The sequence below is a fragment of the Mastigoproctus giganteus genome, chromosome 10 (genome assembly GCF_048544385.1).
Source record: "Mastigoproctus giganteus isolate SK-2022 chromosome 10, ASM4854438v1, whole genome shotgun sequence".
Lineage (NCBI taxonomy): Eukaryota > Metazoa > Arthropoda > Arachnida > Uropygi > Thelyphonidae > Mastigoproctus > Mastigoproctus giganteus.
In genome coordinates, this window is record NC_143584.1 from 141,112,299 (window position 1) to 141,130,373 (window position 18,075).

At 35.8% G+C, this 18,075-nt stretch overlaps 1 protein-coding gene across 1 annotated transcript in view; it reads left to right on the forward strand.

The window, feature by feature from the left end:
* LOC150079323 (protein alan shepard-like) overlaps window positions 1-18,075 on the forward strand; it is a 199,744-nt gene that overhangs the window by 49,693 nt on the left and 131,976 nt on the right. Inside the window, exon 2 of the mRNA XM_090382669.1 lies at window positions 11,947-12,176. Coding sequence (XP_090238795.1) covers window positions 11,947-12,176 — 230 coding nt within the window. The remainder of the gene's footprint in view (window positions 1-11,946; window positions 12,177-18,075) is intronic.

Consider the following 18,075-nt stretch of genomic DNA (forward strand, 5'->3'; position numbering starts at 1 on the left):
CGCCTCCCTTAAGATTATAGGGTATATTCCTTCAACTCCAGGAGCCTTACTGGCCTGTAGGCTCAAGTTTTTTTCATTAAATAATCTTGCGAAATTTCAATATCATTAATACATATTTTTTAACTTCGCTCCCATAATTTCCCATTGCCACAAAAGGTTTTTCATTTGTAAATATTGATGCAAAATAACTGTTGAGTTCATCTGCAACGGCAGCTGGTGTATTTAATACTATCCCCTTTCCCTTACGTAAAAGTCCGATCTGGTTTGTCCTGCTCTTCTTGGCATTTATATATGTGAAGAATTCTTTATCCCCCCTCTTTGCTCTGTTTGCTAGTGATTTCTCATAAACTGCCTTTGCCTGTCGAACCTTTTCTGTGACTCTATTACACATCACCTTGTTATAGGCTTCAGTACTTTTTATTGCTCTGTGACCTTTCCATGCCACCTTTTTCTGCTCAAGTAATGTGGCAACTTCACTATTCATCCAACTTGGAACCCTCCTCGTGGAGTATTTTTTTTAATGGAATATACGCATTCAAGTCATCTGTGATTAATGTTTTAAAAAGCATACCACAGTTCAAATGTATTCATTTTCTGCACGATATCTACCCAGTTTATAGAGGCCATGTAGTACCTTATGGCATTGTAATTTCCTTTTCTGAAATTAAAACCCATTCCTTTGCCTTTTACTTCTGCTACCTCCCTCGTCATCATCCACCGTAGAACTCTGTGATCACTTCCTGCTACTGGTTCCTCTACTCTCAGCCCTGTTATGTCATCTGATTCATGGGTGTTGATGAGGTCTAGGATATTCTTTTCTCTAGTACTTTCCCTGACATGTTGATACAAATAACAGTCATCTAGTTGATTTAAAAATTTTGTTCCCCATGTCGAGTTTCCTTCCCATTTACTCCAATCAATTAGAGGCAAATTGAAATCACCCATAATAAGGCATTGACGCTTACTTGCCCATTCCATTTGCATGTAGAGGTTTTTGTCATAATCTTCACAATCACCTGGTCTGTAGATTACTCCTACTCGCATTATACCTTTGTTTCCAATTATCTCACGCTATACAGACTCTATACTAGCATGTGAAATGTCTGAATCTGGGAAAGCTATCGTCGCACTCAGGCTGCTTCTGATAAGAAGCATATATCTTTGTCAATACCATTAATAAATACAGAAAACAACCATACACCCAGCGCTGAGCCCTGTGGTCCCCACTGATAATATTAGTCCACAACAAGCATTGTCCATTAATAACAACTCTTGTTTTCTCCCACTCAACAATCCCTTTATCCATAGCAGTGACTTACCCTTAATGCCAGACTGCTCCAATTTTTACGCAGTCTATTATGTGCAACAGTATCAAAAGCTTTCTTGAAATCCAAGTATATGATATCAAAATTATTATATAATTTGATGTTCCACAGAAACACTGCAAGAATCACTTTGCTTTCTCTTTCCCTCCTTACCTCTCTAATCTGCCGGAGTAGAAAAGGCTCATCCGATAAATCCAGTACTCTTGCCACTGTGTGGTGACAAACCCATAAGTTACAGGCAGTATCTGGAAATTTGAAATCTATTTGTCAAATCATAAAAGAATTAGAAGGTGCAAATTTTGTATATGTCATGATTGATTCATCCAATCACGGTAGTCTTAAGCTTGTTCCTTTAGTAGTATGATTTTTTGACATGTATCAAGGAATCAGAATTAACAGTTTTGGAATTCACAAATCTCTCAGGTGAAATTTCAGAAATAATTACAAAATATTGTTGAATTTTTGGAAAAATGGTCCTTGAATAAAAAAATAATAGCATTATCAAGTGATATAATGTAAATATAAATTTCAGAGGTTCTAACAGAAAAAAGGGAAAATTAATGATTTTTATAAGAGAGATGTCATTGCTACAAATTGTGTTGCCCATGTCATTCACAATAGTGTTAAAACAGCCTCTGATTGATTGCCTTCCAATTGATATCAGTCATTTTGAATAAGTTTTCATACACAATGAGGGTTGATGAACTGAAAGTTTTGTGATTTAGTTAGTGTTGAATATACAAATTTGTAAGGACACTCCAAAATGAGATGGCCAACATTAAAAACCTGTAAATTAGAAAAGTTTTTTTAATAAATGCAACTTCTACCAATCTTTCGAAGTCTTCCTTGAAACTTACATAGAATACATTAAAAGTTGGTCCTCTAATTACCACGAATTCAAACCTTTCACTTGGATTTTGCTTGAGGAAAAACCCACTTGGGAATTATTATTATTATTAATATCCATATGATGCAAGGAAGCCTGAGGCTTATGCTGCACCAGGAAAAAAAAAAGTTCCCGAGTAACCCTGAGAGAGAGAGAGAGAGAGAGAGAGAGAGAGAGAGAGAGAGTGTCAAAAGTAGAAGGGAATCACCAAGAAAGAGAAGAATGATGATATCCAGCTTGGCACACCCTGGGTGTGCCAAGCCCATACTCACCAGATGTTGGTAGAGAGAGATGCTTCCAGCACTTAAAGAGTAATGATCCCAATATTTCTGTTGACGAAAATAATTTATTTGATGAAGTGCAAAGCATTCATAAATTTGTGGGGATGTTGAAAAATAGAGTGAAAATGAAACACTGGTTGGCAGCAGAAAAATGGATTTCATTATTTGTGCATTTTAAAAAAAAGAAGGTATTCCATGCGATGACATTAAACTCAGTTGAATTTGCACTGGCATTGCCTGGAATCAATGCACCAGTCAAAAGAATTTTTTTGTTAACAAACCAGATTTGGACAGAAGAAAAAAATATTGGGTATAACTACTATAAAAGACATCATAAGACTTCTATTAAGCTTTCATGCTGTGATTTTCATTCTTTCTTGATGGAAAATAAAAATCTATTGTCAGACCTTCACTCTTCAAACAAGTATTCTGCAGCCATTGCTAGTTGCTCTGAAACAATATCAAGTGAATAGTTAAGAACAAGGCATTTTTGTTTGGATCACTTTCTTGCAGCAGACAGTTGTAAACAAAACCATTTACATATTTCATTTTGTAAGTGTATTATATCACCTATTACAGATGATAATTATGTGAGCCGGTAAAAGCTTAATATATATTTTTTGCAAAACACAATATTGTTCAGTTTTTCACATATAATATTGGTAACTTATCATTTGTAAATGAAAAACTTTCTTCAAAATATGCATTATTCATTCATTTTGCCCTTATGGGTTTAACTAACAAAAATACAAAAAACGTGTTCCCAAGTTTTTTCCTGGCTGTGTTCTGGTTATGAATAAGGTGAACAGATTTTCAGGGATGAAAATCTGTTCACCTTATTTTATCATCACAGTCATTAGGCATATAACACATGCTACTTTTGTTGTTGTTTACTGCTTATATCACACTAAATTGACTCCATGTTGCACTTGCTGCCCATGTCAACTGATGTACTAGCTTAAATTTTATATGCTTTTTAAATAAGGCATAAGCCCTCTCACCTCTCTCTCTCTCTCTCTGTCTTTCTGTACATCGTGTATAAATTTCAGTTTGGAGAGTGGGATAGCTATATGTGTGTCCTTCTGTACATATTGTACTCCCCTTATTCAAATTCTGCATTCCTTATGTCTGAGTTACACCATTTCTCCGACAACCCCACTTTGGATATTTTGACCAATACTTGAAATTCATCAAATTTATTTACTGTACTCCTAGCATTAGTGTACATGCAAGTACACCTACACTGTTTCCACTCTTAGTAACCCTACCGTAAAGTACTCCTACTGTAAAGGCCTACAGGTAAAAGACCCACTGGGTGACAGCGATCGCAGTGTACTAATGTGGAATTTAATTAAAGACGTAACTACCATCAAGGGTAAAGGGAAAAGAGCAGTTCTTGTCAGAGGGTATTGTCTGAACATCATGAAGTTTTGTAGAGGAAGTCTGATGGTATGGAGCTGTTTCAGTTGGTTTGGACATGGTCCATTTTTGGTTGTGCCCGAAACTATACGGGGTTATTCACTACCAGTGCGACAAACTTGCAGGAGGTGTAGGGGGCACAAAGACAAATCGGAATCACATAGCATTGCAGGGTCCAAAATGCCTTCATCATGTGGTAGAGGACGTTGAACGGGAGGTCGCGTGAACAGCGATCCTGCTGGAAGTCAGCATTTGCGAACTGTTTCTGTTGAAGAAACCAAGTAGCAAAAGTCGTCCGGAGTGGATAATCCACAGGCTCCAATGATTGGACGCGTTGCAGATGGTATGAACTCATTTGGTTTGTTGGCAGTATCCTCCATACAGTGGATTGGGAAATACCCAATCGTTGGCCTGTCGCTCGAGTACTTGTACTCGGATTGCCTTCTGTAAGACGTAGGACATTCTCCTCATTGTCTGGCGTCCTCGTTGTTTGCTCTCGATTCATGGTACCTCTCGTGAAACAGCCAGTCTCACATAACCTTCTCATCATACGATTAAAATCGTATGATGAGGAGCACGCCTGTGTGGGAAACGTTCCTGGTACAAGCACAGAGCGGCACGCCCGTGACAGTCCGCAGCTCCATATGCGAGGTGCATGTCGGCCAGTTCAACATTTGAATACTCGTCCATCCTACTGCCTCGGGAACCAGTTCGCAAATGCTGACTTCCAGTGGGATCGCTGTTCACGCGACCTCCCGTTCAACGTCCTCTACTGCATGACTAAGGCATTTCGGACCCTGCAATGCTATGTGATTCTGATTCGTCTTTGTGCCCCCTACACCTCCTGCAAGTTTGTTGTACTGGTAGTGAATCACCCTGTATAGTATGAAGAAACAGTCCAATGTCCATTTGAATATTTTGAAATTGTGCTGTAGTTCTGTGTCGTACAGTAAGGGTCATGCAGGACCAGTTTGTAGATGTATCATCAAATTTGGTCTGGCTAGCCAGAGTCTAGACCTCTCTCAGTGAACACCTGTAGAATGAATTGGAGCACTTTTTGTGGCCAAAACGTTCTTCCATACTGGCTCTGACAGCTGCTCTGCAGGAGGAATGGAGGCAAGTTTTGTCCAATATCTGCTGTTACTTTAGTAGAAGTATGCTAGGGTGAGGCTGTTTTAAAAATCAAATATAAGATTTTTCAATTAGAAGCCCTTTTTTTTGGAACATAGTCTCTTTTTTTTTTTTTCCCCGTATCATCATGTTTCCAAATTCTTTTTATTAATATATTATGGTGCTAAATTTTTTGTCTGTTTTGTTATTGAAATCAAGCAAGAAACAATCCAGTGTCTTAAGTTTTTATAACATCATTTTAAGTTCCTCTTTAGGTTTCAGCATTTTCTTTGAACATATGGTAGATTTAGCTCTTCCCTTTCTCCTTAAAAAAAAAAAAAAAAGCCTTTCTGTAGCTTTAAATTGCAGAGGAAGTCATAGAAATTTTCACTGTTGATTTATTTATTGATTGTTTATAATTATACAAGATAATATAATGAAATACTTTTATTTATTAGTATTTCAATAGACATTAAAGTTTTTAAATGTTTTCTACCGTTGTGTATCAGCACTAAGCACTGATTTATATTTACAAATGGCAAATTAACTGACCTTATTTTACCCTACCATTCTACCAGTTATATTTATTTATTATTATTTCATTTATTTATTTTTACATTGATTTTTGTTTGATGCTATATGTTTGCTCCATAACATTAATAAAATTATCCCTGATGGTATAGATTTTAAGGTAGATCCCAATATTTACCTACTTTGGCTTTCTGTACATAGCTTTAAAACAATCGGGTTTGGTACTTAGCTAGTAATTATAGGTAAGTAAATGCATATAATTAATGACATTTTTTATCAAGTGAAATTAGAAACAAAATAAGTTTCATTGAAACTTTTATCAGATACAGACTCAATATCTACACTAGATTGTTAGCAGGTGACAGTTTGGGATTTTTTACTGAATCCTATCTTCATGCCAAATGGAGATGTAGGTGAAAGGGAGAATCATTAATAAAAGTGGTACTTATTTAAATAATTTTGCATAATGAACTTAATGTTTAAATTATTACATAAGTTTTGTAATTTAAATAAACTTTATAATCCATGTTATCCACTAAAGCGGCAGAAAAATTATTATTATTATTTTTTTTTTTTTTTTGCTGTATCAAAAAATTAGTTAACAGATTCTGCATCTTTGGTACTGAAGTACTGATAACTTACAACATGTGGCTACCAGGTACAAGGTTTTTAATAATACAAATAGACTTAACTAATATGATGTGGGCTTCAGCACATTTATGTTGAAAGCGTGATAGAGAAAGAAAGAACTAAGAAACAATACATACTTCCAAGGATCGCCAAAGGGCTGATCCAACTACATCTTCTGCTTCATCCAGACTACATTCTACAGGAAGAATGTAAAGTAAAGGACGGCAGCCTTATAAAGCAAGAGATATGGGCTTTGGTCTAAGGCTAACCAGAGAGGGATTAGTCCTGAACCAGGAGATGGCTTGATAAGTCTTTGTACCTACTAGCTATCAAAACCTTAGCTGTGATCAAATTACAAGGGATTAACATATTGAAAATTGAGATACAGCAAGCCCTTCATTAGAGGTTAATTAAGTAAATACAGAATGATCAATAAAGAAAGAAGGGAAACAATTAATTACAGAAAACCAAAAATAGAGAAAAAAGAACAAAAATTGGGCAAGGAGATATAAAGTAAGGCATTTTGGAGACATAAGGTAATTAGCTAATCCTAAGTCTAGGATTGTATGTATCTACTGCTCCTCAGAAAGTATCTACTAGAATAGTTGTTTTGCCCCTCTGTTAATGTGCTGACCATTTCCTTCTTACTGTGATGTCGACTCTGAAATAATTTCTTCGGCCTTGAGGTGGGCTTTGATTGAATCTGCTTCCTTATATCATCTTCTACTGTTCTTTTGAAGATGTTAAGATATTGGATGTCAAAGTTTGTTTTCTATTGATGCTGAGGTTGTCATAGGATCTCCTTGAAGGTTCCTCACCTCCAGTTCTGATGTTTTTTTTTTTTTTTTATGAGAACCCCAAACACGAGAGGTATTAGAACCTATAGTACTTAGTACCGTGCTTGGGTTGGAGGTTGAAAAGACGAAAGAAGATATTTGTTCACATTGGACTTGAACTTCTGTAGATTGTAATTTTCAGGAAATATGTATGAAAGAAGGTTGTTCCAGAAAACGGCAGTTGAATGAATAAATGAGGAAGATGAAAAGCTGGTTCTGTGGGTTTGAAGCTGGACAGTAAATGGATGTTGGCTGGTGGCGACACGTGTTCGGACTGTTTTGAAAGAGAGAGCGGGAATTATAGAAGCCAATTCAGAAGAACAGTGCCCATGGAAGTATCTGTAGAAGAGGCATGCAGCAGAAACAGTACGTCTATGAGAAAGCGAGTGGAGAGACTCTGTTAGAGATGAATCATTAATTAACCTAACTGCCTTCTTCTGAATGGAATCAAGAAGCCTGAGAGAGGTTTTGGGGACACCACCCCAGATGTGGGAACAATATTCCATGGCAGGGCGGATTTGCGATTTATACAGAGTGAGTAGCTGTTTGGAAGAAAAGTAATGCCGAGAGCGAAAGAGAAAACCAAGTTTTTTAGATGCAGAGGAAGCAATATTTGTAATGTGCTTGTGCCAAGAGAGATTAGAAGTCAGGGTAATCCCCAAAAGAGATATATCATTTTGCCTAGAAATCGGAGTGTCACTAAAGATAAGCATAGGAGCAGAAGAATCCTTTGGGGAAACAACAGTTGTAAGAACTGTTGTTTCCCCAAAGTCCCAAACGTTCCTACATTGGAATACATGGATGGCCATGTCTGATTTGTTCGATCTACAGTACTGCCCATTCTTCATGTTTTCTTCCATTCTGGATCGAAGAATTAGTGGGTCTCTCCTCTGTAATGAAAAAATGTAATTAATACTGGGCCTCTTTTATTATCATCAGATATTTGTAGGCATTGTTTGATGGATGCAAAATACACATTTTGCAGGCATTGTTTGATGGATGCAGAATGTTTATTTTGATAGATGCAGAATGGTTAGATTGTGACCATTCCTTGTTTGCTGGCTTCCAGGAAACAAGGAATGTCACATTCTACAATCTTTCAGGAGTGAACATGTTGATCTATGTTTTTCATGGGCCGTGTGGAGCGTACATACGTAGATTTACGTTTTTTAAGTTCATTTCATGTATATTTCAAGTAATGTATCTATTATGTACAAATTGTCTTAATTTTTCTTGTATGTGGTCTTCTCTTATCTGTTTCCAGCTAATAATTGACCACAGGGGTTCACATCTGGTGAGTATGGGCTTGCACACCCAGGGTCCTGAACTTGATATCATCATTCTTGTGATGATATCAAGTTCAGGTGATGTACTTTTGAATTCCAAAATGTTGTTTTTAAAATCTTTATGGACCAGAAAGCCAACTCCACTTTCACTCCTTTCACTGTTTCCATTGGTGTATAGCAGATTTCCACTTGATAAACTTTTAAGTGATTCATTTCTTCTTCTTGTTTCGGCCAACCCAATGATATTCCAATTCACATTTTCTAATTCCTTTTCCAGCTCTAATATCCTGTCTTCACAGATGAGTGATCTTACGTTATAACAGGCTAAGTTCAGTTTCCGTGCATGGCAGCCTGGTTGTACCCAGAGATTCTTAGCACCCTCTGGTTCCACTCTGATCCTCTTGCTGCTGTAAGAGGGAGAGTGAAAGCTGCTGGGGACTGAGGAACATTTGTTTTGACGTGCTGTCATATGCTGGAGTGTTTGGTCTTTTCCTCTTCATGCTGACCAGGCGTCTTGAAGAGAACCACTCTACACGTTCGTTGCCACCTAAGTGACGTAACAGGGCTTACCATCGAGAAGGTGTGCATGAGTCTATTTTAGGGAGGCAGGCCAACCGGACTTCTCCTAAATCTTCTGTAATAGAGAGATATTGGATCCATCAGTGTTTTAGGCTGAGTGTCTGATAACACACAGGATACCTGTTCCTCTCAAACCCCCATTATGCAGGAATAAATCTTTGACTTGTCCATTGGCAAGTTAAAGATTTATTTGTGGCATTAATTTGTTCAAAGATTTTGGGCATATTTGCCCTCCTAGCAGTTTTATTTAGCTCCTGCTGAAGGTGTCTGACTATTCATTCATTATGCTTATAATACAGTCGATTCCGGTTAATTGTGACACATCGGAACTAGTGCATTTTGGCCCATTAAGCAGCTGCCCCAATTATCCAAAGTTTCACGTAAAAAAAAGTTCAAAATACAATGGAACCTCTTTACAATTGATTCACTGTATAATCAAATCATGTTAAGATGGAGTCACCATAGTAAAGTACCATTCACTATACTATGTGTAGTAAGTACCGGTCGTGCGATCACGTTTGCGAACTGAATTTTAATTCTATTAAACAGCAATTCTAATGAGCAAAAGTAGGAGGAAATTTATCCACCGGCTATAAAAGTAAAGATATATTAAGCACAATTTTACCTTTTATTACTTTACCAATTAAAAAATTAAATGATACATGAAAATCGGAAGAATATATGTGATAATTTGAATAATTAATACGTACTGTGATATGTACATACTAACTAGTTGACATTTCTGTTTACGTTTGTGGGTGGGGGTTAAAATTTAAAACAGTATAAAGATAAGCTTTCAATAACAAAGAACACGGCACACACAAATTGCAAGTAACTCGATATGCGCAAGTAAGAATGGAGTAACAAGTTACGAAGCTATAAAAATAGGAATGGAGAGAAGATTCTGAAAATTAATTTTTTTATATGATTGAAGATTCCATGGAGGTATAAACACATTTCACCATAATAGCCCACAGAATTTCAGCTGTTGGTATTATCGCAAATTCAATAAGATCGAGTTTACTATCCGTTTATGATAGATTGCACTAACAGAAAAGCCCAATATACAGGTGACTGCTAATTGTTTTATAGTTGTGACCTCCAGAAATCCGACTGAACCACGTGGACGGTCGGAGACAATCATAGGGTAATCTCCAGTGCTGCAGTCTTCTGCCCCGATTAAACGGCATGTTGTCCCAATTAAGCAAAGTAAACCCTGGCTATTTTCTCAATTGGGTTCTGTTTTTTAAGATTTGCCCCAAATAAACGGCTGCCCTGATTAACCAGTGGCCCAAATAACTGGAATCCACTGTATTTTAATAATTGGAGAACAAATTAATTGCTTGTTGAAAATATTACATAATAGTTTGAAATATACATTAGCAGTGAAAAAAATATTAATTGTTAATGAGTTACCACTTCCATCTGTTGTTGTGGGAGTGGATAGTTTGAATAAATTCAAGGAAGAACTAGACAAACCATTAATGGGATGGATAGGCGAAACAGGATTTTTTTTCCCTTCTGGCTGATGCTGTATAAGCTTGCTTTCTTGCGTCATTTCCACTATTAATACTAATACTTCAGTTTAAAATATTTCATAATAGTTTGATATATACATTAGCAGAAATATAAACTGTTTTCTTGACTTCTGTATTTAAAAACCAAATGAATTAAAAACCTATGTTTATAGAAACTCTATACACAGAGGCCACTTTTTATATTGTATATATTGCATTGAATTAACAGAAGGAACTGGAAAGTTGCTGGAGAGGCCTTCATCCTGCAGTGAATGAAAAATGGATGATGATGATACTGCATTGTTTTCTGATTTTTGAGTTCCTTATTTTATCTGGTCTAGTTTTCCTATTATTTTTCTTAAAATATTTACTCTATGCGTTTGCATAATAAATGTCCTCCAATATTTTTCACTATTTGGCCTTCAAAACTGCAACCAGTTCAGCCCTGTTTTGTTGGCTAGTCTCCTCACATGCCTCCAGCATTTCAATTCATCCCAGAGGTTCTCTTTAGGATTGAGATTAGGACTCTGTGCCATCAGACCATCACACTGCCTCTGTTAAACTGGCATTGTCGGGTTGATACAGTCTAGCAAGGTAGCTCTCTGGACATCTGCCACAACCATCAGACTGTTAGAACATGTATCATTATTGATCACCCCCAGAACACAGCTCTGCATTGGCCTATTGTCCATTGATGGTAGGGCTTATACCAAGCTATTTGGCATCTGGCATTAGTTGGGGTGGTTAGTGGCTTGTGGATGGCTGCACGACCATGGTAACTCGTCAATCAATGTCCTGTGCATAGTACTGACGTGTCCGTCTTTTTCACTGAGAGCCTGTATGTGTGTTGCAACATCAACCTACATTCTGAGTGGATGATTCTTTGTAGAGACTCTTGTCATGTTCTGTTAGAGTCGGAGATTTTATTGGTCATTATGTGTTACTTTCAATACCAGGCTGCTTCCATTTGCAGATCACATTAACAGTCATTGACCTAGAGATCTTCAGTGCCACTGAAATGTCATGTTTCATGTTCACACCAGTTGCTTATATGGCACCCTGTTATCGTTCCATACTGGGCATCTGTTTACTCTATAGTAAACAGATGTAGCTTGCATTTGTGATCATGTTACTGTCTCCTTGAAGGCCTACGAGCAATTATAGTTGTCTTACATGTGGTGCTTAGATAGGACATGACCAACTATCAGTTGGGGGTCTGGCTAGTATGGATAGGGAAATGTAATAGTGAATATGGATATGAATAATTTTAGTTCATGGAAGAGGAGAAAAAATTCTGTTGTGGCCAAATTTCAAATCATGAAATGTTTGTTATTATTTAGGTAGAAATATTTAGATAAAACAAAGGATTACAAAAGATGAAAATTTCTTTTCTCAGTTTTACTCAAAAATTAAGGAAAATTTAATTCTGAATATCAGGATGATTTTATTATATTTTAAAGGGAAGAATATATATATTTTTTCTCTTTGATTAGTCTTTAAGTAACAAGTAACTCATTATGTAAGCAAATATTTTCTTCTTTTCAAGACGTATCCTTCTGCTCGCGGTTTGCCTACTTCTCCACCAGTTTTAGGCTCTGGTGCATCTCTTCCAGTTACCCACTCCAGTTCAGAATCTTCAGCTTCTGTGTCAGGCCCTAGTTCAGGTAGTGGAGGAAATGGAAATTCTGGAAAAGAGCAGCTAAGTAAAACCAACTTGTATATCCGTGGCTTAAACCAAAATACTACTGATAAGGATCTTTTAGCTCTTTGTATACCGTAAGTATTAATAGCTGTTATTTATTATTATTATTTTTTTAAGGATTATTGAATAGGCCAGAATTATTAGTTACAGAATTTTGTTGGTTGATGGATATTTCTATTAGGGCAAGCAGGGAATATATTAGTGTTTAGGGAGTGTTTGACCAAGGTTAATATTTGAGGAGGCACAGGGTCAGAATTATCCCTATAATTCTGACCCCGTGTGTTAAAAACCATGTTGGTTACATGGACATTCATACTTTTCAGATATGAAGTTTCAGTTCATAGTAGTGAATTTTTTTTTTTTTTTTAATGTGTGGGCAATGTACATAGGGGGTTAAGGTCTTAAAGGATCACAGTTATGCAAAGAAATGGCATCCCAGGATGGTTTTTTCTTTTTTGCAGTTTGCTTTTATTTATTTATTTTTTTTTTTTTACATTCTGAAAGTCAAAATGTAGTTTTGCAAAATTCTGATAGATAAAGGGACTAGGGTATTCTGATATATCAGCTTTACAAGTTGGCCACCATTCAGATTATAAGTACTGCCACCAAATTAGAAATCCTTGTGTTTACAAGCCAATCCAAAACGAAACCAAATTTCCTGTTCAAATGAGGAGGCATGAGTATTTTAATCCAACATTTTGAAATAATATGGCTGTCACTCAATTTATAAGCATCACCAATTAGAACTTCTATGTTTACAGTTCATTTGAGACACAGTAAGAGTCCTGTGTCCTGTTACTCAAATTATATTCAAAGTTCCATAATTTGAACTGAAAATAATTTGAAGTTCTGTACGATAACAGCTGTACTAATTTTCAATAAATTGTATTGCCTAAGATTTGCATTACCTTGAATGATCTGTTGAAAATTGGTACAATTGTATTTCATGCCTGTTGCAAACTAAATATATTTTTTTGGCCTTAATGAAAACATAGAGCTGTACAATTTACAAATAATATTATAAAAATAAATTCTTTGTTAACCCTGTCAATTTTGAAATGAACAGCCTAAGCATTACTCTATTCAAAAGAGCTGTATGAGCATGGGCATGTATGTTACTACTCTGTTTTGAGGCCATGTTAGTCATGCAGTCACATTGGTGGTGCTGATAGTAATCAAGCAAATGACCACTGTTTATTATTCTGTGACTCCCATTAGCTGTTGTTGTCTGATTTTGACTTACAAAAGCTTAAACTGAAGAAATTCTCTGCAGTTCTGATCTAGAAGTTGATGAAATTAAATTAATTGATACATAAATGGATATAGGGGATATTATAAAAAAACACTGTAAAAGAGCCTAGTACAACTGAGGGTGTACTGGACTCTTTTGCAGTGTTTTTATTTTGATTTGGGATCTTGAAACAAGGTGGCTGCCACTCACATTATAGTCACCCATTTATAAACTTGTATTTCAGAACAATTCAAACCATATTTACAGTATGTGAAACAGGATATAAAAACCTTGACTGGGGCATTTATATATCCTTTTTTCATACAAATTATAAGTAGCTCTGCAATAAACTTATAAACATTTGAGTGGAAAAATAACACCTTTCTGTTTAATTTCAATTCTTTTAATTTAAATTCAAGTTAATTTGCTGCTTCTATCATTCTTCCAATTCACAAATCACTTAACTTTTTGATTTCTTTCTTTGAAACTATGGTTTCTCCTGTAATCCATAAGTTCTATTCAAATTAATTTAAATAGAACTTATGGGTGATTCTGTTAACTTATGCAGCATATGCTTGTACATCATTCATAAAAGAAAGGGAAAAAACTATCCACTTCCACTGCTCATCTGTTCTAATAATTTCCCAATCCTCCTTTAAATTTATTCAAACTTCCACCAGGTGGAAGTTTATTCTAACAATCAATTACCCTCTGGCAAAAAGCAAATTTTTGCTTATCTATCCTACAGACATCCTTTTCCAATTTAAATTTGTTCCGTGTGTGTGTGTGGTCCAAGAAAGGATTCCATCAGTACTTAGTTTACATGACTCATTTCAAGCCTTAAACATTACTGTTAGTTGTTCTTGTAGGTGCCTAGTTTCCAGGTGCTGCAATTTGCAAAACTTAGAAGATTGACAATAGTTATGCCATTCATATCCAATGGACTAGTGTCATTCATCCCTTTCCTTCTAGTGTTAACACAAGCAAAGCATTCTTTGCTACTTTCTTTACTGCAGCTGCATTGTCAGGCATGAGGATACGCAAGTATTTGCTTTGAGACACCATTACTACTAAATATGGTGCTGTTTCTTGTTTATCTATCTCTTCTACCATGTACTTGTCCCAGAGTATAAACAAAAAATTTATTATTTATTTATTCTTAGTCAAAGACTTGTCAACCTGCCTTAGCTCACCTAACCTTCTTAGTGACTTGGTTGCAGACTTGTTTGCCTTTATTGTAAGATTCTGCATTCATAATAATCTGATGCATTTTTCTTCTGCCACTATTTTCATAAGTTATCTGACATCCATTTAGGTCAAAACATTGAACAATATATCTTAGTACAAAAAATGAATCAACTTCTACAATTATTTCTTGAACACTTTCCATTTAGCATTTAACATTTGTTAAACACATGACTTGGTTCCATTGAAAAGAACTTAAACCATTGAAGATCATTGTAATCACCTTTGTGAAAGTAAAATCCCTTCCTCTTACAGTAGTTTTATCTTTAAATAAATCCCACATCAACACATATGATCACTGTCACCATTGCAGCACCCTCATGGGTAGCACGGTTGATAGAATCGCCATCCTCCCCACACTGGGTGGAAAAGACCTGAGATCAAGTACTATCAATGCATTGAGGAATTTTTATGGGCCTTTTTCACAACGTTGCTGAGTTAGTCTGTCTCGGGTGAGGGTAGCATGATTTTTGTTATCCCGGAAACTCTTTTTTTTTTTTTTTTTTTTTTTTTTTTTTTTTTTTGTCCAGCAAACAGAAAATTGACCACAGAACACACAATTTACAGTAAACATATATGGAGTAATATGACCTTAGTCGCTGATGCCCCTAAAACCATACTGCAACAGCAACCAACTCAGCCACGTCAGTAATCCATCAATTTAAATTGGTTATTTAATTTGATGTTATATACATATACAGCTGTACCAATTTTCAATGAAATATATTGCTTAAGATTTACATTACCTTGAATGATATATGTTGAAAATTGGGTATTTCATGCCTGTTAGTAAACTTTTTTTTTTTTTTTTTTTTGGCCTTAATGAAAACAGAGCTATACAAATTACAAATAATATTAAAAAATAAATTCTTCATTAACCCTGTCCATTTTAAAATGAACAGTCTGAGCATTGCTCTATTCAAAACAGCTGTATGAGTGCAGACATGTGTATTATTACGGTGGTGCGCATATTCCCAGAGCAAATATGGCCTTAGTTGCTAATGCTCCTTAAAAAAAAAAAACCAAACCAATCAAGCAAATGACCATCTGTCTATTATTCTGTCTCCCATTAGCCACTGTTTTCTGATTTTGAATTATAAAAGCTTAAATTTAAGCTTTTATAATTCAAATTTTCTGCAGTTCTGATTCAGAAGTTGATGAAATTGAATTAATTGATACATAAATAGATTTTTTTTTTTTTTGGTAGTTGTTGGCGCATAGGCTTCTGTGGCCATAATGCACCTCCCAAGGTTTTTGCAGTACTTTGATAAGGCGCCTCCATAGCCAGGTGGGAAGGAGCAGCAGTGCATAGCACACGCTTCTTGATTAGACCGGGGTTTGAGCCCGTCACCATCAAATACGGAGGATGCGGAAAGGTCAGGGAATGACCACCGCATATTCCTGGAGCAATATGGCCTTAGTTGCTAATGCTCCTAAAAAAAAAAAATACTTTGATCCAAGCCCGAGGCGGGAATCAAACCCGCGACCTTTGGATTGCTAGGCAGGCACTTTACCCACCCGGCTAGCCTGGTTGGCACATAAATAGATATAGAGGATATTATTGCTTTAAAAAAAAGGTAATGAAAAGTATATATACAGTCGGACCTCTATATAACGAAATCGACTGTTCCCTTGAAAAAATTTGTTATACAGAAATTTCATTATAAAGAAATATGACCTTTTCAACAATGAAAAATACTGTAAATTTAGAAATATAGTAAAAGATGAGAAAGAAGTGGAAATGAATAAATTTTCTAACATTTTAAAACAATTTATTAATGCTTACATATTAAGAAATGACTACTTACATGATGCTCTCAATTTATTAGTACACTTTTAAGAATTGTCTTAAAATATTTGGTTATTTTTTCGTTGTACACTGAATTCTACTTTACACTGTTCATAAAAATGTTTGCATTTGTTTAAACTTTAAACACTCAGATTTATTTTCTTCCCATTGAAGGCCTTGATGCAAAGTTTCAAATGCTGCCAACATTTGTTTTGAAGGTTCAATATAGCCCTCATTTTCATCCAACTCATCGTCGATATTGTCACTAGTTCTTTAAATATACTCCAAAATGTTGGAGTCGCTCGGATATTCAGCTACTATGACATCATTATTAACTCCTAAAAATTCATGAAGAACAATTTCCCCACTGATCAAACCTCACTTGGAACTCTTCCCAAGATTGCTCAATGTCTTATAGTAGTTCATCACTGTTAATTAGCATTTTAGCAAAACCTGCTTTTGTGAAACAATTCTTAATCATTGTTTCTGTCACATCTTGGCTTCACGCTTTCTCTAACTCTGATATGCACATTCGAAAATCTATAACAGAATCTATAGGTTGGTTGTTTTCTATTCTCAGTATAATTTATTTCAGTATGCACCTTCGGTAGTGCATTTTCAAATTCTTGATAATGCCTTGGTCCATTGGCTGCAGTTAAGACAAATTATTCAGAGGGAAGAAAACAAGCTTCACACTTGTAAGTTTTGAAATTACCGAGTGAAGATGGGCAGGGCAGTTGTCGACAATCAACGTGATTTTTCTGTTTTCTTTCGTCATCTTTCTATCGAAATTTGAAATCCACTGGTCAAAAATTTCGCTTGTCATTCAAGGTTTTTTGTTGTAGTTCAACTCTAATGACTTTACTCCTTTGAAACATCAGGGTTGTTTACTTTTCCCTATTACCAAAAGCTTCGGTTTTTCATTATCAGCCATATTTGCAACCAAGAGTGTAATTCTCTCCTTACTATTTTTACCATGTAAACATTTATCATCTTTAAAAGTCAGTGTCTTGTTTGGCAAACATTTGAAAAATAGACCTGTTTCATCAATGTTGAATGTCTTTGGACTTGTAGTCCTCCATAATTTTTTTCAAAACTGTTTCTTTCCAATGGTTATAGTCTTCTTTGATTACAACTCCACTTTAATCAGAAATAACTTTTTCGAGCAAGCCATGGCACTCTTTAAATTTGTCCAGCCAACCAGAACTGGCTTGGCATGTTTTGTGCCCCAGTAAAGATGCATACTCAATAGCCTTTTCTTTTATTAATAGCCCTGATATCGGCATGTTTTGGTCTCGAATCAACTTCATCCACTTAAAAACTGCTCATCTACATCTTCCCAAAGGCATAATTTTGTACACTTCCGACTGGGTCCTGTTTCCTCAAACAGTTTGAGAATTGAAACAAGGTTTTTCAGAATGGCTGACACACTACTAGCAGGGACATGAAATTTTAAAGCGATTTCTTTCTTTTTTTTAATGCCGCAATCTACACTATTAAGCATTTACACTTTTTCACACTACATTCAAGGATTTCCTCTTCGACACTGTAAGGTTACTTGCACAGCAGTTAAAATAAAGCTGAAATTAGGGACCACTTGAAGTTACCATGTAGAGACAGGTGAAATTTTACTGAAAGTGTGGATGACTCAATTTCTTCGAAACAACAGATAAATTTCCGAGATAAAGGAAAATCACTCTATCCTAAT